This window comes from Peromyscus californicus, unplaced genomic scaffold, assembly GCF_007827085.1.
Source record: "Peromyscus californicus insignis strain IS unplaced genomic scaffold, ASM782708v3 Scaffold_13__1_contigs__length_99412109, whole genome shotgun sequence".
Classification (NCBI taxonomy): domain Eukaryota; kingdom Metazoa; phylum Chordata; class Mammalia; order Rodentia; family Cricetidae; genus Peromyscus; species Peromyscus californicus.
Window position 1 is genome coordinate 70,105,620 of NW_026294424.1, and position 25,114 is coordinate 70,130,733.

The following is a 25,114-nucleotide window of genomic DNA, read 5'->3' on the forward strand; positions in this document are numbered from 1 at the left end:
TTAGATTCGGCATACATGCTGGACATAGAACAAGATTTCTGCAATCACCAGATGTAGAAGATGAGAGCTACAGAGGAGGTGAGGACTGATTTGGGCAGCTGAAAACATGGAGAAACCGTTACCTCAAAGAGACAATTGAGGGGCCAGAAGTTCCGTCTCCTTGTGTAGCACCCAACACCTTGCTAGCTCCGTTCTTTTTGTCTAGGTGCTTGCTGCAGGGGCCGGTTATAGGCATCAGCTAGCTAGATGATGTCATATCACTCCTCAGGGATGATATGACAACAGCTTGCCTCTCTCACTCCCCGGCATGTCATATTGCACCATGGCTTGGAATATTTGCACAACTCAGCCCTCCAGCCACTTGTGGTCATAGGTGGCAAAATGTCGAGCAGTGACAGGGAAAGCCAACGGCTGAACACTTCTCTTTTTTCACGTGCGAAGAATTGTAAGACATATCTCTAAGATTCTCCCAAAGTATCACATAATCAGAGCTCACTACGAAAGCCAGAGGGCCTCTAGGCCAGTGGAAGCACTCTGAGGCTGTGATGAAACCCAGCCCCAGTATTTAATCATAAAAGAAACAGAAGCTCAAGAAAATCGAAATTCATAGCCTGAGAATATCATCTATATCAAGGCCAGTGCCCTAATAGAAAAGGAATGGGTCTTTGAAGTCTAGAATGGGGACAATGTGTACACTTCACACTTAAACCCTCAGACTTTTTTCACCCTCAATGACAATAATCTCTTTCCTCCTGAGAATGAAGAGCAGTCTCCCCGTGTCTGGAAAAGTTGCAAAGAAAATTGCTTCATAATATAACTTTATTTTCTTCATGTCCCTTCCCCATTGCCTTAACTTCAAAACCAAGCTACCCCAGCACAGCCTCTGTGAGAAACTGAAATCACTGCTCTAGAGAGAACCAGGACAAAGTTTCTCCCTTTGGACAATTGGGGCATTTTGGGATAGATGGTTCTTTGTTGAGAAGGGCTATTCTTAATGTTATAGATCGTTTAACACCTACTCTGCCTTCTACCCACTAGATGTCAGCAGATCTCTTTCAGTAATGACAACCAACGATGTCTCAAAATATGGTCAAATGTTCCCCCAGGGAGTAAAAAAAAAAAAATCATCTGATGTTGAGAATCACTGAACTATGCTACATCAAAAGATACTGCAAAATAAAAAAAGGGCTAATATTCATCAATAGGAACAAGTGGAATGTATGTGAGAATAAATATAGAGAGCTTTAGATCAGAAGAATAAATGCAGTTGTAAGGCTGAACAGAGGAAAGTCGATGACAGCCCCCAGTTTGTGGTTCAGTGTTTTTGGCAAGGACATGTGGTGTGAGTTCTAACACCGCCTTTGTGCTTCCTGGACCTGAAGATGACCTATGCCACATGAGGGTAAGATGCTAGGACAGAGCTGAATAGGTGCTGAGACTTAGAAGGATGGGGAAGCAGGGATGTCAGAATGAATTTACTCCATGAAGAGTGAAGAAAAGTGACTAGACTTTTCCCAGAAGGAAGGACGTTGGAATGCACTGAATACAAAATTATAGTACTCACCACTTGCCTATGTTGCCCAGAAAGGATGTCATACAAGCTGCCCTAACACCAGACCATTTGTCCCAAACATAGTACTAGATCCTGTGAAAATCATCCCAAGTAGCCTTGACTAGGAGATGTTAATCTCCACAACAAACAGGTCCCTGTCTATTATTTCTCCTAATTTTTCAAAAATTCCATCTTCAGGTAATTGTTAGCAGACACTTTGCTTTCCCTCTTTCACGTCACCTTGTCTAGTCCTACCTCCCTGTGACCTCCGTCGGGGACAGGATTCATGTTTGAGTGGCCCTTTTTACCTGGAATCAAAGTTCCAGACACTCAGTCCTTGTGTGGGATGTGGCCTAACGAAGCACTTGTCTTCCAGTTCAAAATCCTGGCTTCATCCGTGTCCCTTCAAAGTGATGACCAGCCACAAAATCTGCAAGAAATTAATAAAAAGGGGGTTCGTGACTAAGCTCTTCAGTTTTCACCGGTGCACTTCTGTTAAGGCCGTACTGGTATTCATCATCCCTCCAACACTGCTCATCTCTCACTAGCGGCTCTGGATTGTTTCTAGGGTAAGGTAACATACAGCGTCAGACTCTATTTTCCTTGTCCCACTGGGCCACAGCTGTTATAATTGCCTCGTGAGCTTTTTTTCCCTGGGTGCAGAGCCCCCGAGATAATCCCAGATTAGTTGTTTTAATTCCTGACTCCTCCGTTCTGATGTGGTGTAACAGCAATCCCAGAATCTTTTTGCTGATCAGAGCTGGTCACCGCCACCAGGTTAAGTGCTGTCTTTGCGAGCTGGTTCATTTCTATATGAAATACAAAGTGACAAACTGACAATGTTTCCACTGTATCCTGGTGGAATCACTCCCAGCTTGCTTTCTGAGGAATCAATGTAGCAGTCTCACACGGAAGCAAGCATCTTCTTAAAGTGAAGATTCTGGTTCAGTATCAGATGTGAGCCAGAGAGGATCCAGTTTCCTAAAAGCACCCAAGAAGCAGATCTGCACAATCCAGTTAGAATATGAAGTTCACAAGTGCCATGGTTCTAGACCTTAGGTGTTGTACCTCAAGTCCCCCCAAGACCATCAAGAGACCAAATTCGATGCAAAAGCAAAGTCTTTTTTATTGTTGTAACTTTTAATTGGCTAGAGTTAGTTGGGTGTTACAGTTATCCATTGTTTGGGCAGGCCTGGACAAATCCCAGGCTTTGTCCTTGAGCTGCTCTGGAGGCTGGCTGGCCTAGCACGTACTGACTGTGGGGGCTGACTCAGAGGCCCAGGCTTGGTGGGTCCTGTCTCCCTGACCCTGCTAGCAGGGGCATCAGTGATTGTCTTTTGTTCATGGCTCTCCCAGAAACTGCTTGCTCAGTCTCAGGAAACTGAAATTGATGCCTGATCTCTGAGAGAAGACTGAACAGCCCACTATGGCATCTGCTTGGTCCTTTCATTAGGTTTTTATGGAAATTAAGTCAGAAAAAATTAAGGGTACTAATGATGTTTAAGTTCCACTTTCATAGCTTCTGACAACTCACAGAAGTGCTTGCTCCCAAACTCTGATCCCAAGATTCTAGAATTAACAGCGTTTTACATAACAAAGGAGAAAACGTTTAATGAGTTCTCAAATGAATTGCCACAAGTACCAAAATGGGTACTTCTAGAGAAAAGGAAATACCACCATATCAACTCCTCCAGTTGGCCTGTTTCAGTGGTTCTCAACTATAGTCCGGTTACACTCAACCTTCCTAACACTGCGACCCTTTAATACAGGTCCTCATGTTGTGGTGACCCCCCAACTATAAAATTATTTTTGTTGCTACTTCATAACTGCACTTTTTCTACTGTTATGATTCATAATGTAAAAATCTGATATGTAGGATATCTGGTATCCGACCCTGTGAAAGGGTCTTTTGAACTCTTAAGGGGTCGCGACCCACGAGTTGGGAACCACTGGCTTAGGCGCCTGCAGGCCCCGCCCCTGCCCTTTTCCACGCCCACAGTGAGACCCCTCCCCCGTGATGTCCCGCCTCCTCCACGTCCATTGGCTGGTCTCTTTTTTCCCCCCACCCCCGCCACAGCCTCCACTTCCGTCTCCACAAGGTCAACTTCCGGTGCGGAGCAGTCACGTGACCGGATCCGGGAAGTGGCGGGCCCTGGGCGCTTCTCAGCCCCGCTCAATGAGAAGCGGTCCACACCGGCTGTCGCTGCCGGTGCCTTTCCAGTGTCGGTCTCGGAGCACCCGCCTCCGCCGGGCGGGGCCTCGCGGTAAGCTTCCCGCCGGGGACCGCGGTCCTGGAGGTGGTGGCCTAATGGAGGCGCCGTTCAGTCCGCGCCGGGTCCGCCGCTCCCAGGTGACCCGGCCCACCCTGCTCCCCTCCGGGGATGCGGATCTGCGGCTGCGTCCTCACCCCTTGTTGTTCTGGGCGCTGGGGGAAGGCGCCGGGAGGCAGCCCGGTCTCTCCTTCCACGGTTCCGCCCATCCGGGACAGATTATTATTATTATTTTTCTTTTTTTCTTTTTTTTTGCCAAATTAGCGTGCCCTGGGAGAGAAGGACGTGACAGGGCTTCCACCGGGCCCGATATAAATCTCTTCTTAAGTGCATTGCTCAGTCGCTGAGTAGTTTTCTCTTCTGGATGACAGCTCTCGGTCTCCGCAGTCGATGGGCCCAACCCCACGAAGGCATTTGCACTGACACATAGTGTAATGATGTCCCGACTGAACCGAAGGGAACAAGATCCATGATGAACGCTGGTGTTAGCTATCTGTGACGTGCAGGCTTGGGGTGTTCGAAGGCGAAGGTCTAAAGAGAACCCTGACTGAGTGTGGACATGGGTTTGGGACTTGGGAAAAAGCTGTAAAGGCCACTATAAACTGACTTGCTGGCAAACTGAAACGTTCTGTAAACAATGGAGAGTTCATTACTAGCCCCAAAGACTGACTGTCACGTAGCTACGTCATCCCATTCATGCCTGTCAGATTCTCCCCTAAACCCCAGAGTGCTGCCTGGCACTTAGCAAGTAGCAATATTTGTTGAATTATGTCTAACTCTTTTATGAGTTATGACCAACCCTCTCGTGTTTGACCGTTTCCCAAGCACTGAGTCTTTAGTATGGTGAGCATTGGCCGTTATTAATTGTTCTTTTGACCAGTTTTTACTGTTGTGGTAAAACAGGTTACATCAAGAGTTTTGTTTTGTTTCTTTTTAAGTACCTAACCCACAAACCTGTGATAGAGCACTCCTCCTCCTTTCAGAGATGGCTGTGGAGATCCAGGCGATGACTCCACTTAGATAGCAAGCACTTGTCTAGTAAATGCAGTAAGTGCTGTCGACATTTAAGTGAAAGATTAGTGTGGGTTAAGATCTTTATTGAATCAACTTCATGCAAACCCAGAAATGTAGGTTTGGATAGTGAGAAGATAAATCGTCCTGCCTGGGAAAGTGCTTAAGCCAAGATTTCGAGCCGTAAATGAACAAGTGCTTTGAATGAAAGGCTTGGTTTGAGAACGTTAGGCTAATATTGAGCAGGTGTGTGGTGTGACAAGCACTTTTTAAAAGGTATTTGCTTCTTTGTCGGAACTGTAGAAACCTAAAAAAGAGATAACAGGTGCTGTTCCATAGACGTAGTAAGTCTTGGTCGATGTGTTGGCAACAAAGCTGAGGAAGAATAAATTGTATGTAGATGGAGAAGTCACAGGATATGCCAACAGATTTCATTTTGACATGGAGGAAGTGGTCAATTATGACAAATTTTGAGCCTGAGTATTTGCTTACTGATGTGGAAGTTGGAAAGAGGCAACTTTGAGGGAACTGTCCCTGATCTGTTATTGAAGTAATACAGTATTACTTCACTGAAGTGTTTACTAAGCACCTACTGTGTGCCTCTGGTCAACTGCTAGGAATATAAAGCTGAGTAAGATAAGGCCCTTGCCAACAGAGAACTACTTTTAATAGAGGTGAGTGTACTAGCTAGAAAATAGTTTGGAAGGGCTGTTGTCAGAGGAGAGGTGAAATACCAAACAGTAGAAAAGGAAGTTTCCTAGGAGAAAAGGCTTCAAAGAAGAGAAAATGTCTTATCAGAATCTTTGGGGGCAAGTTGGAATTTGATACAGTGAAAAGAATTTCGGAAAAAGGGAAAAAGTGACCAAAAGCCCAGGGGCCAGACAGTATACTGGGCGGTGTGCAGGTGTGCAGTGTGGTTGGGGATAAGATGGAATAGAGCTGTAATGTGACATCCAGGCCCTAGGACATACTAAGGGGTGTGCTGGCTAGTTTTCTGTCAACATGACATAAGCTAGAGTCATCTGAAAGGAGGGGACCTCTATTAAGAAAATCCCTCCATTAAGATTGGGCTGTACGGGTATTTTCTTAATTAGTGATTGATAGAGGAGGGCCCAGCCCATTCGGGTTGGTGCCATTCCTGGGCTGGTGGTTCTGGGTTCTATAGAAAGCAAGCTGGGCAAGCCATGGGGGGCAAACCAGTAAGCAGCACCCCTCCATGGCTCTACATCAGCTCCTGCCTCCAGGTTCCTGCCCTGTTTGAGTTCCTGTCCTGGCTTCCTTCAATGATGAGCTGTGATGTGGAAGTGTAAGCCGAATAACCATTTCCTTCCCAAGTTGCTTTGGTCGTGGTGTTTCATGACAGCAATAGTCACCCTAACTAGGATGAGGGGTTAGTAACATGGACACTATAATAGAGTGGAGGTTAGGCTGGGTGAGTGTGCAGAGAGGGAGAAGAGAGCACTAGGAAGAGTTGTGCTTCCTGGTTTATTCTCTGGGATGGGTGGCCATTTCCCCAGAGGGAGAAGACTGACGCTCGAGTTGAGGATAGGAGAGTAGTAACTAGAGTGTTGGGACTGGGGAAGGAGTCATCAGAGGTAGTGGTGAAGAGTTGCTGGGCGGCTTGAAAGCCAGTTTGGACTGGGTTTAGAGACTGGCAGTGATGTGATGGCCATGGCTTTTTCTACTGGCTAGTGGCCGTAGAGAAGTAGAGAAGAAACCCAGTTTATGGAGATTGATAAGTGAGGATAAACTGGTCTGCAAGTGGTAAAATCATCAAAGGGATGGATCCGAGGACCACCTCCAGGCTAGCCTGGGAAAGAAGTCACACGACGAAGGCTCAAGCTGAGGTGAATGAAGGATGGAAACAGAAGGTGTGGGTTATATGAGAAAAAAGTTCTGCAGTTGGAATGCAGATAGAAGCTTCACAGAGTAATATGTAGAAGAGACACAGTTTGTGGAAGTTCTATGAAGAAGTCATTGTTCTATAAAAATGTACTTAATTAAAGCTAGTGTTTTCTTCCTTTACCGTTGAACGAAATGATAATTAGAAGAAATTAATGTCATAGGCACATTTGCACTGAAAAATAGAAAGAAAACCATTTAAATTATTCTCATGAAAAATTGAAGATTTTTGAAAATTAGCTTAGTGTTTGAAGAAAGACTGAATTGGATGAGAAGCAAGGAAATGGAAAGCTACTTTTACAAGGATTTGATATATAATTCACTTACAAGATTTCCCCACTTCAAGTGTCCCTTCATCGTTAGTGTGTTCACAAGTTTTTACACCATCGCACTAAGTGAAGAACACTTGCCTCCCCCCCACCCCGTAGCAGCTGTTCCCATTCTTCCTGTCTCCTGACAACTGCTCATCTTTCTGTCTTCATGAATTTTTTCCCATTCTAAATATTTGTTATAAATGTAGGCCTACCATGTATGGTCTTTTGTACATGGTTTCTTTTGCTTAGCACAGTGTTTTTATGATTTATTGTGCCTTCATTCTTCTTATTACTTTATTATTATTCTTATTACTTCATTCTTATTATTTTTCACAGCCTAAATGTGTCACATTTTCCTTATCTGTCCATTGATAAACATTTGGGTTTTTCCTATTTTTTGGCTACTGCAAAATGTAGTTCACCTTCTCTGTGTCTGCAGGTTCCAATCCAGTCATTCAACCAGCCACCAACTGAAGATATTTGGGGGAAAATGGTTTTTGTACTGAGCATGTATGGAGTTTTGTTTTGCTTTTTAATATTCTCTAAACAATACAGAATAACAAGTTTATATAGCATTTGCATTACACTTGGGATTGTAAGTAATCTAGAGATGATGCAATTCTATAGGTTATATTTTATTAACTATAGCATTCTATGTAGGGCCTTAGACATCTCTAGGTTTGGGTATCTACAGGGCCCTGAAGCTGGTGCCTCTCCACTTATAGGGTGGTTGTCATATCTCTGTGAACACTCACATGTGAGTTCGTCTGTGAAGATCTTTTCATTTCTCTTGGCATTTGTGTGCTGGATGATAATAGTGGTTGCATGCATGACTTTTTTTTTTTTTTTTTTTGGTTTTTCGAGACAGGGTTTCTCTGTGTAGCTTTGCGCCTCTCCTGGAACTCACTTGGTAGCCCAGGCTGGCCTCGAACTCACAGAGATCCGCCTGGCTCTGCCTCCCGAGTGCTGGGATTAAAGGCGTGCGCCACCACCGCCCGGCTCGCATGCATGACTTTTTGAAGCCCCTGCTGCACTGTTTTCTAAAGAATCCCACCAGCTATTGGGAGAGGAGCACTTGCCGTTGTGTGTCCTTGTGATTTTCAGCTTCCTAACAGTGAAAAGTAGTAGATATCTCACTGTGGATTTCATTTGCATTTCCCAAGTGCGCAATGGTACAGAATGGTTTGGTTTCTGGTCTGAGTCTAGATGAGAGCCAAAGGGCAGCTGCACATGTTTTCCTCAAGGAAAACATTCCGCCATTCACATCTGCTCCCCTCTTTTAGACATGATTCCTCACCAATAGGTGAGGTTGTCTGGTCAATGAACCCCAGGGATCTGCTTGACTCTGCCTCCCCAGTACTAGGCTAAAAGCAGGCCCCACTACGCACTGCTTGTTGTGTGAGCTCTAGAGAGCAGACAAGATGGGATTTGTGTCCTCGTGTTTGTGAGGGAGCACTTTACCCACAGAACTATTGCCCCAGCCCAGTACTATGTTGTATGTGTGTGTATGGACATGTGTGTATTAGGGTTATTTGTCTGTGTCTGTGTATATATATGTGTTGTTGAACACTTGGAAACATTTTTTGACTTTGACAATGCTGATTTTTCTGATTTCGCTTCCAAACTTGTAGCCTTGTGCTTTTATGATGTACATATATTAATATATCATATATTTATGTATTTATTAATGAAGAATTTATCATTTGAGTCAGAAATGGAACAGTTTATGAGGGAGGGCAGTGATTTTGATAATGAGCTCAATACCTCGATTCTAAATTTTCTGCAGCTGAGTAAAGATGACAGCGATCAAGCACGCGTTACAGAGAGACATCTTCACACCAAACGATGAGCGCCTGCTGAGCATCGTGAATGTCTGCAAAGCGGGCAAGAAGAAGAAGAACTGTTTTCTGTGTGCCACAGGTGGGCATGTATAAGCAAAAATATGTGCTTGGTACTCCTTCATTCCTTAGGAGCATTCCTTCCTTTAAAAAATATTTCCATTGTTTCTATAACTTGAGAAAATTATTGAACTGACAAATTAATTTTTCATTGTGTTTATTGAATATCGAGTGGGTGTAAGAAAAAATTTATAACTTGTATCTAAGGTAGATGACAAGTCAGGGAGACAGTCGGCACCTAGTGTAAGATGACAGCTCCATTATCTCTGAAGGGTCCCGTTGTCTTCCTCACCCCATTCTGCTCTCCAGTAACAGGTGTCTGCCTCCCGAGTCTTACCAGATTCCCCAGGTAGAATTTCAAACTATATACTATTTAGTTCTGCTTGTCTTTAAACTTTTAATAAATTGAATTATAATTCTTTGTGACCCCTCCCATTCAGCAGTACATTTATGAGAATTTTGTTTTGTTTTGGAGTTTTTTATTGTTTTACTTTTTGAGACAGGGTCTCACTGGGTTGTCCTGGAGCTTGCTGCATAGACTGGCCTGGCCTGGAACTCACAGAGCTCCACCTGTCTCTGCAATCTGCTACCACACCCGGCCATAAGTTTGGATGTTGTTCTTTCACAAGGCTCTAGTCTCTTCCTAGTCACTGCTGTGGCGTATTCCACTGGGAGTGTCCTCCAGGGGTCCACAGTGGTCTGTTTCTAGGCTTTGCTGTTTAGACAGCTCATCTGTGGGTGTCTCCTGCTATACACACCAAAATTGTTTTAAAGCAGATACTTAGATGTGGATTCTGCTCTAATATACAGTTATTTTTGTTGGACCCCAAAGGTTTAGGGTCTCAAGTGGGCACCCCAAGAACCCAGACTGCAGTCCAGTTGATACAACAGCACGAGGTTTTTATTAAAGCGACTGTACAGATGGACAAACTCTGCTCCAAAGAGCAAGAGTCGCATCTTACTGCAGCCACATGGGGGCTTTTAAAGGAAAAACCCGTAAAAGCGTAAGATTACAATTCCCATACAATTTTGTTTCACAAGATCATTGTCTGATCACAGAGTGGGTACAGTCACGTCCGCATGTACATTCTTCCTGAAACCTCAAGGGGGGTATCAGGGCGGGAGTGGAGTTTACACAAAGGTCACAGTGGTCCTTCCTGGAACACTTGCAACTATCCCAGTCACAGTTGAGCACATCTCTTAACAGAAATCTTTTTACGTTGTTACATTGTTGCAGGGGTGGTTGAATACTGATTGAGTCAGCTTGCCCTTGGAACTAGTTTTCTTTTTAGTTCCTTATTTCCTGGGGCTTGGGGGGTGTAAGCCTGAAGGGTTAGGGTCTTTCAATTTTAAAGGGGATTCTCCTTCTCACTCCCACAGCAGTGCGGTTCTCTTGAGTTCTCTATGCCTTCAGCAGCAGTTGCTTCTGACAGACTAATTGTTGCCAGGGTGGCAGGGGTGACATGGTATCTCATTGTGGTTTCAAAATGCACTTTCCCAATTAACGATGAGGCTGAGCATCTTCTCATGAATTTATTAGCCATCTACTTTACTTATGAAGTTTACCACATAAGTCTTTTGCTCATTTTCCTGTTGGGTTGGTTGTCCTTAAATGAATTTGTACAGTTTTTTTTATTACTGTTATTATCTGGATACATATTGTAGGATAGATCTATTACTTGCATAGGTATTTCTATTATGTGGCTGCATGCTTTCTGGTTTGTGGTTTCTCTTTGCACTTTTTATGGTTCCTCTTAATGAAATTGGAGGAGGTGGGAATGGAGGGTGGGTTGGGGGGAATTCTAGGGACCGGGAAGAGGGAGGACAGAGGAATCTGTGGTTGGTATGTAAAATGAATAGAAAATCTCTTAATAAAAAAAAAGAAAGAAATTTATAATTGTCATTAAATAAAATTAATCTGATGCTTTATGGCTTCTACTGCATTATTTTGTAAAGATTTTGATTCACTCATGTCTTAGAGAGTTTGGTGTATTTGTATGTGTCTGTCTGTCTATGTACATGAGTACATGTATGTATTTCAGGGTTTTACCTTATATCTCATTTTTGTTTTATTTTGTTCTTTACTCTTTCACCTTAATTTTCAAATCACCTTCTTAAGTTCCAGATTTTGTTGGGGTTTTGATTGGGATTGTTTTTAACCTATCGTTCAAGTTGTAGAGAACGTGCGTTTTTTAGTGATATGTTTATGTCTGTGAACATGGTGATTTTCTGTTTTCATAAGCTTTGCTGTTTTCTCTAAAAATTCTGCATGTTGTCATATTTGCTATGAGGTAATCTTCCTTAGATCTGTGTGCTGTTACCAGTGATAATGTAAGATTTGATGAAAGGAAATGATGTTGTCTTTTATAAATACCCTGTTTGCCAGGATATTGTTTAAGATTTTTGCATCCATGTTCATTATCTATATGTAATTTTCCTTTTGCTACCTTTGACTCTTTAACCACAGTTATTAAATAAATCAGGGCACATGCCTTGTTTTCTCACTGGAATAGTTGGGTTTGAAGTTATTTTTTCCTTGAAAACTTGGCAGGAGAAGCAAGTAGAATGGCTGGACTAGTTTTGGGGAGTGGGATGTTGGCAGATTTTTGCTTAGCAAGTGCAGTTTAGTAAGTACATTTTCCAAATATTCCTTAAGCCAGTGGTTCTCAACCTTCCTAATGCTGCAACCCTTTAATACAATTCCTTGTGTTGTGGTGACTCCAACCATAAAATTATTTCATAGGTACTTCATAACTGTGATTTTGTTGCTGTTGTAAGTCATAATGTAAATATCTGATATGCAGGATATCTGATATGCAACCCCTGTGACAGGGTGTTGGACCCCCAGGTTGAGAACCATTGCTTTAGTCCTTTTGATATGGAAGATTTTAAGAGATTATTCCGGGGGGGGGGGGGGGGGTTGTTGTTGTTTGTCCCTTGTTGTTGCTGTTTGGAAAACCATTTGCTTTTCAAATGTGTCGGCATTCTTTCCAAATCCAGACTCCATTCTGTTGCCAGAGTCATGTATTGAAGTTAGAAACTAGAGCATGCTATTTCTCTACTAGCATCCCTGAGTACTTGAGATGGAGCCCTGAAGAGCTGGGCACCCATTTGTGGTAACTTCATTTCCATCCACCTTCTCTTACATACACTGTACTGCCTGTGTTGAATTACGTACTGTGGTTTTGTGATGGCGTTAGGCTCCCTCAGGACTCTGCACTTACACATGTCAGTCATAGATTCCCCCCCTCTCCCCCCGAGCCCTTTAAAACAGGACTGAAGATTTACCTCTCTAGCATCTGTCTGCCTTCCATCCTCTGGTCTGATTTAGGTGCTTCCCTTAGGATTCCATGGAGTCCTCCAGTGACTTATTACAGAACATTGACTTACTTTACTGTCACCGCATCAGGACCGGAAGGTCACGTACAGTGAGGGAATGAAGAATGAGCAGATGGCTAAAGTGCTAACAGTCTTGTGTATTTTGTTCAACAGTGACAACTGAACGCCCCGTGCAGGTGAAGGTGGTCAAAGTCAAGAAATCTGATAAGGGGGATTTCTACAAAAGGCAGATCGCCTGGGCCCTTCGAGACCTTGCTGTGGTAGATGCCAAAGATGCCATCAAAGTACGTTTTCCGTAGTCCTTGGACTTGTGTTCACAAAGTGTCGGTCATGGATTGATATATATATATATGTGTGTGTGTGTGCCCTGAGATGCTCTAAACTTGTCCTGTCGCTGTAGGCCTGCCACGTGTTGGTCTGAAATACATTAACCTCTTCACCCCCAGTGTTAAATAACTACAGATGCATGCATGGTTCAGGTTTTACTTCGTTAAAACTTCACTTACAGTGGTGTTCAAGCTACATAAATAAACTAGGACAAAACTGCCTTAATACTGTGTGTTTCTTTTTTAAATTAAATATGCTCAGTAGAAAATTCTGTAAATTAGTGTGGACTTTAAAGTAATCTGTTGTGTGAGTTAACTGTCTAAAAACTATTCATCGTTTTGGTAAGATCTGACTCAAAGCATGTATGATTGCATAAAGAGAGCCTTCCTTCGTTAATCCTCCTCAGTAGGATGAAGACTCACCGTGAGGCAGCCAGTCTGAACACGTGACATTTGTGACTCAAATAAAGGGGTGATAGGGCCTACACACCTTCTTTTGAGGTGATTAAGTGAAGTTTTAAGGATATAAATTTTATGCCATGTTTGAGTGTGCTCAAGCTTCAAGGACATAGACTAGTTCAGTAGTCACATTAAAGGGCACACCCACTGTGCTCCTGATGCCTCTCAGACCAAGGCTTGCACTGATGTAACTGTCAGACTGGTGTGGAGACCCACAGAGACTTCCTAGTGAGACCTTACTCAGGGTCAGAGAATCTGGGCTTGCTTTACCCAGCAGGGCTGCATAATGGGATGATTTGACCACGGGCGTGGTTACCAGGTCTTTGGAAGGGTCTGCACTTGGCTGTACAGTGTGCTTTGATCTTGTAAGATCTTTTGTCTCACCCTTTGGTGTTGTATAAAAAGCCCTTTGGAATAAACCTCGAGGTGACTGGGTCCAAAAGGGGAAATGGCAAAGACACTTGTACATTGACCTTGTAAGATAAACTCCAGGGTTTTGTTTGTTACTTTGGGCAGGGTCTCATGCAACCCATGGTGGCCTCAAGCTTACTGTGGTAGCCGAGGCCATCTCTAAACTCCTGCTCTTGTGCTTGTTGGGATGACAGGCATGCACAGCCATGCCTGGCTGAAACTCTGGTTTTACTTCTACTGTAGCATGAATCTAGGCATTAAAGAGCTGAATAAAACGAATGGTAATTGAATCAGTGCGAAGCAAAAGTAATTTTAGGAGATCCTTGCCGATATGTGTCCATTACTCCTAAATGACCCACATACACACAGAGGAGAGGACGGGAAGGAGGAGAGGAGTAGGGGGGAAGGGAGAGGAGAGAGAGACCTCTTCTTTACATATTTTATTGAACTAGACTTTTGCTTTATTTCTAAAAAGCACCCAGGTTTTAGGAAAATGTAGAAAGCGGTTTGACAAATGTGGGGGGAAGAAGAGTTAGGAGTATTTGGAAAGAAAAGTCTTTTTGTTTTGTTTTTTAGCTTCGGTAAATACTTTCTAACACAGGGGGGGGGGGGGGTGCGGGCGGAGAGGAAGCACCCTGTTGGAAAGTTTTAAGAGGAAATGCGTTGGCAGCATTTCAGAAATACACCCTACCATAGTCTTCCTCCGTCTGCTGCCTTCCCTCCATGACCCTGTTGCTTGGGGTGTTCACCCACACTGCCCAGTACTTCCTCAGCAGACTCCTCTCTGTTGGCTTGCTTAGTGGGGTTTTGTTGTTGATGTTTCATTTTATGTAGGCACCTTGGTGTGTGTTTACTATATGTGGATATGAATATGAAGTTTTTAGACTTAGCCTGGCAGTAGCCATTCAGTGTCATACATTGATTTGTGCAGATGCTGCTACTGCAGCACTCAGCCTCATTACTGGCGTATGGGAAGTATTCCCAGGGAAGTGATCATTTCCATCAAGTTCATGTTAGTTGCCAGTACTCTTAGATATGTTTGTAAGTAGTAAAGTAATTACTTTGAATCATAAACACAAGTTTTCAATGAAAATTAGTTTATTACATTTATTCGCACGCGTGCGTGCGTGCATTCGTGTGTATGTGTGTGTGTGTGTGTGTGTTGGGGGTGCCCACGTAGGTTGGTAGGCTTGGCAGCCTGTGCCTGCTGAGCCATCTGACCAGCTCAGCTTTTCAGGTTTTTGGATGCTTAAACTCTGTATGTAAGTTGAACTAATTACTAATTTTATCCTACTGTTAGATGATTATCATGCTAAAAGTCAAGTCTTGTTCCTTAAAATACCCCATTCTTCAAAGCACTAGTTACATCTAACTTTTCTTGCCTTGAAGGTCTATTGACATTTTGTTACCCCTAAATAATGCTGTGATGAATAAAATTATCTTCATACCCTATAGAACATTAATATGTTGGAATATGTTTCTGTCCTATACTGTAGTGCATGTGAGTCTGTGTTTTAATTCTTTGGAAATGAACAACAGTACACATTCATATGATTGCATTTCCACATAAGGGTCAAGGAGTCCTGTTGTCAAGAAAGAACTGTTGCTACATAATGGTTGTACTGGTTAGTTATTCTCAACCTGATATAAACTAGAGTCCCTGGAAGGAAGGAACTTCAACTGAGGAAAAGGCTCCGTCAAAGTGGCCTATAGGCATATCTATGTGGCATTTTCTTGATGGTTGATTGATGTGGGAGGCCCAGCCCACTGTGGGTGGTGCCAACCCTGGGCAGGTTCCTTGGAGGTATATTAAAGGTAGCTAAATGGGAGCTTGGGAGCAGGCCAGTAAGCAGCTTTTTTTCATGGTTCCTGTCCTGACTTTCCTCCATAACGGACGGTTTCCTGGAAGTATAAGATGAAATAAACCCCTTTCTCCCCAAGTTGGTTTGGTCATTGTCTTATCACAGCAACAGAGAAGTAGACAAAGCACTGATCTAACAGATTTATCGAAGGCATAATGTGGTTCACATTACCTCAGTTTCCTAAAACAACTTTAAGGTTCACTGGCATTTTTGCCTTTTGAGATGCTTACGATAATTCTGCATTTTAAAAACAACAGTAAGTGCAGCTCTTGTTTCTCACTTGTTCTTAGAAAGTACACAAGGGTTTAGATTAAATTTTTTCTCATGTTTTAATTATGTATAGTCTTTAATAGGGAGTTAGTATCAAACCACAGCTATGAATAATAACACACTGTCAAATTATGTAACCAAAACTTCATAAGCAACTTAAAGAGAGAAAAGGAGAGCCATATTGAAGCTATACACATTGTCATGTTCTTGCAGGGAAACTGAGCACAAAGTCCTTAAGTGTACACAGCCTTTCCTTTCACCCCTAGACTTTAAGGGCACAGGGAGAAAGTGTCCACTGGGGGATGCCGTTGCTTGTCCAGTTTTTGCTATAAATTAAATTCTCTAAGCACTTCAAGACATTAGTTGATGTGCGTGTAGTCATTGAAGCCAGGCCCTTGGACATGAGGCAAGTGTTCTACCACTCAGCTGCATCCCTAACCACTTACATGATATTGTTAGTGGTCTTTTTTTTGCCCCCAAGAACAGCTTCCATTCTTAATTTGTAAGTCGGTTATAGGGTAACAATGAGAAGTGATAGGATGAGAATCAACCTATCTCTACTTCTTTTTGTTCTAGGAAAGCCCTGAATTTGATTTACACTTTGAGAAAATCTACAGGTGGGTTGCCAGCAGCACCGCTGAAAAGAACGCGTTCATCTCATGTATTTGGAAGCTGAATCAGCGCTATCTCCGCAAGAAAATCGATTTTGTCAGCGTCAGCCCCCAGCTCCTGGAAGGTAAACGTAAATGAAGATTTGTATTCGTGGTCAAGTGTTGCCCTGAATGGATATATAATTTGGCATTATTTAAAGTAATTGGAGTACTGGATTTACTTCATAATATGTCATAAAAAATTTCAAAGTAATTTTTCTTATTGAAGATACTATGTGTATGCATTATAGGATATTGATATATTAAATTTAAAAAGTAAAATCACTCATAAACGTGGGCTTGGTGGCACAGGCCAGTAATCCCAGCTACTTGGGAAGTTAAGGCAGAAGGATTATGAGTTCAGGACCTGCCTTAGCTCCAGAGTGAGGCTCTTGGGCAACTTAGTGAGACCCTGTCTAAAAATAAACACTGTTGGATAGAGATGCAGCTCATTGCTAGAGCTCCTGCCTGCCATGTGCAGGGACACGGGATTCCATCTCAATACCTAAAAAATATTCACTTATAAATATATTCCTTAGAGACAACTACTGTTAAAATTTTGGCATAAATTCTTCTAGGCTTTTTTTCTATGAATACTTAATTTTCTTTAAATAGGGAAATTTACACTTATGTTTCCTGACATTTTCCTTTCCTATAGTGAATTCGGCACAAACATTTATTATGCTACTAAATTTTTAGTCCAAACCTTTATTAGCATCCTAGTTTTCTGTTGTCTGGCTATACCATTGTTTGTTTATTAAGTTCCTGCCCTTTCTTACTTTAAACAGCTGTGGGATGAATGTCCCCACAGCAGTACTTCCATGCCTAGCAGTAGACATAGTCACGAGGAACCTACCCCTGGCGTTACACTGCCTGACTTGAAATTCTGTCAGTTTCCTTTATTTTTAAAGTAGAGGTGATGATAGTGTCTGCCTACGGACCTCATGACCACTTCATTTGAGGAGCTAATAATCACTTAAGTAGGTCGGTACTATTGTACCTGTTCATGCAGCAGCCGCAGCAACTTCTGTAGTTTTTAATAATGACAATTGAGCGTTGGGGTTTAGAGACAGAGAGGGAAGGTCTTGTTTTTAGCCTTTTCTTTTTCGTCATTTAACTTGCAGCTCGCTCTTTAAATAGTCGTCCCCTGAACCTTTGCCTGCTTGCCTGCCTGCCTGCCATCTCCTGTGCTGTTCTTGCCCCATTCTACTCTTTGAAACGGTGTTGTGACTAACCCTCTGTGAGGGAGGGGGTCCTGGCAGAGCCGTGGGCCCTGAGTGACAGTAACTACACTAATGCATGAGTCACAACTGACTGAAAACAACCCCCAGGAAGTGGTTTCGTTCCCCGTCTTCAGGGACTAGTCAGTACTGTCTCTGAAAGACTGAGAGGAAATCTGGTAATAAGAAAAACAAGCATGGAAGTTAAACTTCTTAGGGATCTGCCCACTGCGGTTGGTGTTGGTGTTGATGTTGCCCTGAGCACCCAAGTTCAGCATGAAGTTCAAATGCAAGCAGTATGGGTAGTAGTTAAAAGTTTTAAATCTGTGCTTTTCTACCCAGCTAATATTCTTTGCTTACTTTCCTCTGCTTTCCTCGTACCTTTTACTCTCCAGAACTGCCTAAAGTTACAGAAGGTGCGTAACACCTTTTCTTCTTACTCTGTTCCATGTGTATGCATTACTTGCCTCTGTTGTATACTATTGGAGTTGTACAATGATAAATTTATTACAAAATCCATAGAGTAATGGAAGTATAGTACTATTCCAAAGGACTGTTTCAGGAGAAGAAAATACTACGAAAGTAGTTGTGATGACTTATAACACTTGTTTATTTGAAATCTTAGTGTAAGGCACTGTGGTAGATGAATGATTTACATAGTCCCTGCCCTCTAGTGGTTAATAAGGAGTCACATCTGATAGTTATGCATTTCCATGATGAACGAAATGGCCTCATTGAAAAGACAACATGGCAATGCCTCTCAAGAAACACTTTTATAGTATAATCTCTAAATTGCATGTACCAGAAATTTTAATATCCTCCCCCACGATGTAACTAAATCTGCCTAACTTACTCTCTTCTTCAGAATCAATACTGTCTCACTTGGAATTAGCAGGTGTTTGTTCTGAGACAAATAAATAGATTTCAAACCATGCTAAGTGAAAGTATTCATTTTCATGTAAAATAACAAACACTAGAAGAGCATCCAGACTTTGTGGTTTAGTTCATGTCCCAATCAGCCTATCCATAGCTTTCTTTAGAGCTAGAGTTCAGGCTACAGTGGTTTTTCATCTCTATCAAACTCAGACTTTGTACAAAATGCTCACACACAATATGTGTTCCTTTCCCCGAAGGGAAGCAAGATGTTGATCTAGAAAGCACTTTAGACTTGAGCTCTTGATATTTGTTTGGAAGCATTGAAACTATGTACAGTTTTATAATTTCAAATCACCATGTTCTTTCATTGGAGTTACTAAGGAAATTTCTATAGTTCATCATTTTATCTATGCATGTGAGGTTTTTAAACAATAACAAAAATAAAAGATGCAGTCAATATTTTCAGTATTCACAGTTTCTTGTGGATAGTGCACATGCCTCTCACTTCAATTAAAAGTTATTTGAAAAGTGTGTGTGTGTGTGTGTGTGTGTGTGTGTGTGTGTGTGTGTGTAATAAAGTAAGATGAAAATAACAAAAACAAGAGGAAATGCTACCCAGAAAGAAAGGAAAGAGCTGTTTTCTATGTTTATAGTTCATCATTACTGTTTTGTTAGAGCAACAGCCATCTCTGGTAGGGAAAAGAGAAATTAGGTTCACTTCTTCATGCTCTCTATTTTAGTGGAGTTGTGTTTTGGGAGATTTTGACTAGAGCCCGTTTTAACACCTGTAAGTCAGCGAGCATACTAGACTGCATGCTTTCTTTTGCTCGTAGGACCCCATTTCAATAACATTGTGATTCTGTATGAAAATAAGGTTTGAGACTTTTCTTCATATATTCTGAATCATTCTTTTCTACCCTTCAACCACTAAATGTGTCCTGTGCTTATAATCAGTCTTAACTAGCTGTCACCTTAAGTGCCGCCATGTTACAGTTCTTCCTATTTTTTGACGACTTTCTTCCCTTACATTTTTGCCTGCTTTAAGAATCTGTTCCAAGTGGCGAAAATCAGAGTGTAACAGGAGGGGACGAGGAAGCAGTAGATGAGTACCAAGAATTAAACGCAAGAGAAGAGCAGGACATTGAAATAATGATGGAAGGCTGCGAGTGTGCCATCTCTAATGCTGAGGCCTTTGCAGAGAAGTTGTCCAGAGAGCTGCAAGTGCTGGACGGGGTAAGAACTCCTCGGGAGCTGTGGATGGGGGTGCACACTGGATTGCACTCCCCGTGAGCTGTGAGTGAGGGGTGCACACCGGATTGCACTCCCCGTGAACTGTGGATGGGGGTGCACACCAGATTGCAAAGGCTGGGGGTGCTGCTTGTGTTTTCTGCCCCACACTTCAGCTTTTCCAGCATGGTTACTGCTGTCACCCAGCTCACTGTTCTTGTTCATAAGATAGAGCCAGGTGCTAAGGAGATGGGTCAGTAGCTAACACACTTGGCACACAAGCTTGAGGACCAGAGTTCAGATCCCCAGAACCCAAGTAAATACTTGGAGTGCATAGTAGTTCCTCTGTAGTCCCGACGCTCGTGAGTCAGAGATAAGGGGTCCCTGGGGCAGGCTGACTAGACAGATCAGGGAGCGCTGGGTTCAGGTAAGAGACCTGTCTCAGTAATAAGGGGGAGAGCAATTAAGACATCCTACATTTGGTGTTCACGCTCATTTACACACATGCAAATGTGTATTCACACATCACATGTACGCATGCACGCACATGATAAAAACCATTTCCAGTGAAGACATTTGTCTAAGGTTTTAGATTTTAGAATGTTCTTAATACGCAATGGTAGAAGAAAAAAGTCGACAAGCAGATACCAGTTCATTACCAAAGAATAGCATTTTCATTGTTTGTAAAAAACAAAACAAAACAATAAGTACGAATCAGAATAAGAGAAATGCAGGTGAAATAAGTGAATCATGTACCAAGGGGAGCCGAGTCAGTATGGTGAGAAGGGAAAAGGGTCTAGGTCTGGCCACTAAAGGGCTTTAGAACAGAACCCTCTGATTTCCCTGCACAGTTTCTGAGGCATGGTCTCAAATCTTAATACAGAGGCAAGTAAGCCTTCTCAAAGTACTGTGTAGAAGGTGGGTGGAAGCTGATTGACTAGATGCAAAGAGAGTGGGTATGTTTCCCCTTTCTGCTTCTTTTCCACATTTAAAGAGCACGGGCGGAATATTTTCTTTTCACTTGGTAGGCTAACATTCAGTCCATCATGGCCTCAGAAAAGCAAGTGAATATCCTGATGCAGTTGCTGGATGAGGCCCTAAAGGAGGTGGATCAGATCGAACTGAAACTGAGCAGTTATGAGGAAATGCTTCAGAGTGTAAAAGAGCAGATGGACCAGATCTCTGAAAGCAACCACCTGATTCATCTCAGCAACACGAATAATGTGAAGCTCCTGTCTGAGATAGAGTTCCTCGTGGTGAGCATTTCCTAGAGTACCCGCCAAGTGTGTAAAACTCATTTATAGACCTTGTGGGCTCGGGATTTCAAGGAATTACCGACTGGGTGATAGGATTGCCTAGCCCACAATTACACGTGCAAGTGGTGTGTTTGAATGTATTCCAGAACCACATGGACTTGGCCAAAGGTCACATAAAGGCTCTTCAGGAAGGAGACCTTGCTTCTTCCAGAGGCATTGAGGCCTGCACCAATGCTGCCGATGCCCTTCTGCAATGCATGAATGTCGCTCTTCGACCAGGTGTGTTCAACAGCCGTGATAGAACCTGACCGAGAACTGAGACCTGGTAACACTAAGAACTTTTTCATTTCGGTTCCTTCTAGTTGGCCATCATTGACTCTAACATCTTTACCTTCACAAATGTACTATTATGATTATCTAGTTTTTATTTTGTTTAGTTTGGGCTTAACATCTCACTACATAGCCTAGGCTGGTCTCAAACCCACAATCACCCTGCTTCCCAGGTGTTGAGAGTGCAGACAGGCACCACCATGCTGTATTCTGATTGTAATCTTATTTAAAAATGTAACTTTATTTATACTGAGGTCAGAGGACATCTTCGTAGATTCATTTCTCCTCTTCTACCTTTCCATGTGTTCTGGAGGTTGACAGGTCACCTGGTTTGTGTGGCGAGCACCTTTACCTGCAGATCCATCTCGCTGCCCTACCACGATCTTTGGATCTTTCTTATTAGAAGCAAGCACAAGTACCATTAACACATGTCAGAGAAGATACGGTTCTTCTAGGCCGTGGTTCTAAAACTTGAATGTGTGTTCAGATCAGTTAGAGGACTTATTAAAACATTACTGGGCATATCTCCACATTCAGTAAATCTGGGCTGAAGTCCTGAAATTCATATTTCTAGTGGTTGCCACATGATACTGAAGAAGAAACAGTGTATTACGTTATTTTTTTTCCTTAAATTTTTTAAATTGGGGGCTGGAGAGATGGGTCAGCGGGTAGGAGCACTGACTGCTCTTCCAGAGGTCCTGAGTTCAATTCCCAGCAACACATAGGGGCACACAACCATCTATAATGAGATCTGGTGCCCTCTTCTGGTACACAGGCACACATGCCTGCAGAATACTGTATACATAATAAATAAATAAATCTTTTTAAAAAATTATAAACCAAGTAAAAAAGCCACTAAAGATTTGGATTCTTTAAGACTTAAGTGTGGGTGTCATTAGAGTAGTAGAGATTTGAGCCGCATCTCAGTGGGAGACTATTTGCCTAACACGCCTAGGGCTTTGGGTGCCTTGGGGAATCGGGGAAGAAAATTAATTCACTGAGCATGGAGGGAAGGCCAGCAAGTGGTCGGTCCATCAAGAAAAGGTATTTGCTGCACAACTTGGCGACCCGAGATGGATCATTGGAACTTACTAAAGGTGAAGGCTGAGAATGGACTCCACAAAATTGTCCTCTGACCTCCACATGCACACTGCCATGGCATTTCTTGTTAAACATGGAGGGAATCTTTGCCCTTACTGAGTCAGTGAGGGACTGTTGTTCTGATGCAGGCCACGACATGCTCCTGGCCGTCAAGCAGCAGCAGCAGCGTTTCAGTGACTTGAGGGAGCACTTTGCCCGGAGACTGGCCAGTCATCTCAACAATGTTTTTGTTCAACAGGTAATTTTAATTTATTATTAACTGACATGTTTCCATAGGTCATTTATATGTTGCCCTAAACCTAAATTCCCACAACAATTTTTAATGTATTCATTTGGGGCTATAATATAGTCCTTCGTACATTTCTATGATTTTAAGATTTTGAAATCTGTGCATAGTGCCTCATGGAAGTACTTTGGACTTTGGATAACCCTTTACACAGATGTCAAGTTCTTTTTAGCTAAAGCTGATTCTAGGAATCAAAAAGATAGCTACATTCATGAATTACATATACAATTGGCAGGTGTGTGTTAATTGTTGAGCTGCTTGTGTTTTTCAGTGTTTAGAGGTGAGAATTAGACCTGACTTATTATTTTCAATGTTTCATAGGTTCTGTGTGTCAAATACATTGTGTACATGTAAGAAAACAATTAGGTCAACTGTGAATGTCGTGATTCAGTCTCCGTGTTACAAACTTGCATCTTTTTTTATGGAAAGAGTTATTATAATTAATGGCATAGCAACAATATTTTAATAATGCCAAGGGCACCTTACAGTGATTTGAGCAGAAGATATTTTAATAGTTAATATACTTAGGTTCTTTGGGGTTCTTTTGTCTTTACTTTATTAGACATATTGAACAGAAAAAATAAGGAGAAATCTCAATAATCAATATGTACTCTCTGGAAATACTGGCTTCTCTTTACAGTATTCTAAAACAATTGTATTCTATTTTGTTCCCGACTAGTTTACTCAGGCCCTCCTTCAGCTCTATAGCAGGTCCTACTTTCTTTCGGTTCCTGTGAGTACATAAAACTGGCTCCAGCTTCTCTGTTTTGTTTCTCATGTATATATAAAGTTTGCTAAAGTTAGCAGCAGAATTTTTATGCTTACAGCTTAACTTACTGATTTAAGCTACCCGTTAACTATATTTGTAACAGTTTTAAAATATCCCATTTTGCCAAAAAGGCATTTAACCTCATTCTGCTTGCCTTTCTCCGCCGTTTCTCATCTCCTTGGTTTTTCAGTAATTGCTTGTTGGTGGTTGAGGTGCATCTCAGACATTGCTTCTCTTTCTGTCTGAGAGAAGCTCAAAGTCTAGGGAAGGGAATCAGACAGATAGACTTGGGGATGGCAGCTGTGATGGCGGTGCTGTGCAAACATAAAGGAAGACCACCTCACTAAACATGGGAGGGGGAAATGGGGCAGACTCCCTCAACATTTCACTGGACCTGAGAAGTCACATAGGAAACTCCCCTTTTCTTAGCTTATTATTTCTAATGCTGTTGGCAGTGATGTTATCCACATGTGTAGATGGCATCACAAATGTCAATCAACGAACAGTCTTTTTGCATCTTAATTATTGGCTATAATGTGTAGTATTCATTCTGTTTGCTTCTTTGCCTTGTAAACTAATGGCTCTGTTTAAAATGAATGCTTCCCATTTCTGAAAATCTAATGTGTACTGTTAACATGGAAGTGATGCATGTTAAAAAACAGAACGTTGCAACAGCCTGTGATGTGTTGCCGAAGGTGGAAAAGGATGTCTCAAGTACAAGAGAGTGTCTCTGTGTTGAACTTAGTCATCAGGTCACTAGCCAAAGGACTAAAGAACATGGAGATTTCCATTGCAGACAAAGGGACACAGTAGCTGGGAGGTTTTGACTAGCATATGATGGTACGCCTCTGCCATCACCCATCTTACTTGCCTTATTTAATAGCAGAGATAATAAAAGTATCTACTTCACTTAGACGAGTGTTTGGCTCTAGTGAGGTGTGCCATGTTACCTTTTATTAAATTCCAGTATCTAGCTGAATGTGGTGGTACACACTTTTAATCCCAGAACTTGGGAAGCAGATACAGGCAGATTTCTATGAGTTTGAGGCCAGCCTGGTCTACATAGAGAGTTCCAGGCTAGTCAAGACTGCACAGTGAGACCCTGTTTCAAAAACAAAAATTATAGTATATAATATATATGTGCTGGTAAAATTTTGTGGCTCACCAAGTTTTTATGTTTCTTAATTTGAATACCCTGTGAATTATGTTAATTATAGATTTGCCATTTTCTTAGATGAGAATATATTATAAGATTAGTGTAAGGATTCAGATTTATATATAAAAAGAACCTGAGTAATGAGCATTCAGTAATTCAGTAATTGTTGTTAATCTATTGTTATGTATAAAAGAAACTTTAAAATGTTTAATGTTTTTAAGCATGTGAAGAACAAATTTCTTTATACTTAGTGTTTTGCATGTGATAATTTTTATATTGATTGAATTAAGCAACTTAAACAATTTTATGATTTCCTATCCTTTTTCTGGAATCATTTTATCTAAAATTAAATCTTTCAGTAGCATTCAGTCTATCTTGACAGTAATAATTAAAGGAATGATAGTTGATATGTGAACCGCCAGTTTCTCAGGTGTTTGTAACATGGAAATGCTGTGAAAACTTAGTATAGTCACGTATACAAAGAGCTTTGTAAACTGCAAGGCCCTCCACACAATTGTTAATAATTAATTCTTCCACTTTCCAGAAGAGATTTAATGATTTCAAGTCTTTCTCAACCTGAAATAATGTAACTTAGCATGTAATAGATCAAGTAAATAGCTGTAGAAAAC

The 25,114-nt window shown here is 41.9% G+C and overlaps 1 protein-coding gene across 7 annotated transcripts in view; it reads left to right on the forward strand.

Moving 5' to 3' along the window:
- The first annotated feature begins 3,669 nt into the window (after positions 1 to 3,669).
- The window catches only part of Exoc1 (exocyst complex component 1), a 46,604-nt gene continuing 25,159 nt past the window's right edge, over positions 3,670 to 25,114 (forward strand). For 2 of the 7 annotated variants that reach the window (XM_052735209.1, XM_052735211.1), the window contains exons 1-10: positions 3,670 to 3,816; positions 8,836 to 8,969; positions 12,440 to 12,570; positions 16,191 to 16,350; positions 17,880 to 17,900; positions 19,406 to 19,593; positions 20,616 to 20,843; positions 20,990 to 21,122; positions 22,403 to 22,512; positions 23,240 to 23,293. In XM_052735209.1, the coding sequence (XP_052591169.1) occupies positions 8,846 to 8,969; positions 12,440 to 12,570; positions 16,191 to 16,350; positions 17,880 to 17,900; positions 19,406 to 19,593; positions 20,616 to 20,843; positions 20,990 to 21,122; positions 22,403 to 22,512; positions 23,240 to 23,293 (1,149 nt within the window). In that variant the 5' untranslated portion in view covers positions 3,670 to 3,816; positions 8,836 to 8,845. The remainder of the gene's footprint in view (positions 3,817 to 8,835; positions 8,970 to 12,439; positions 12,571 to 16,190; positions 16,351 to 17,879; positions 17,901 to 19,405; positions 19,594 to 20,615; positions 20,844 to 20,989; positions 21,123 to 22,402; positions 22,513 to 23,239; positions 23,294 to 25,114) is intronic. The other 5 variants (XM_052735212.1, XM_052735214.1, XM_052735210.1 and 2 more) reach the window with 4 other exon arrangements.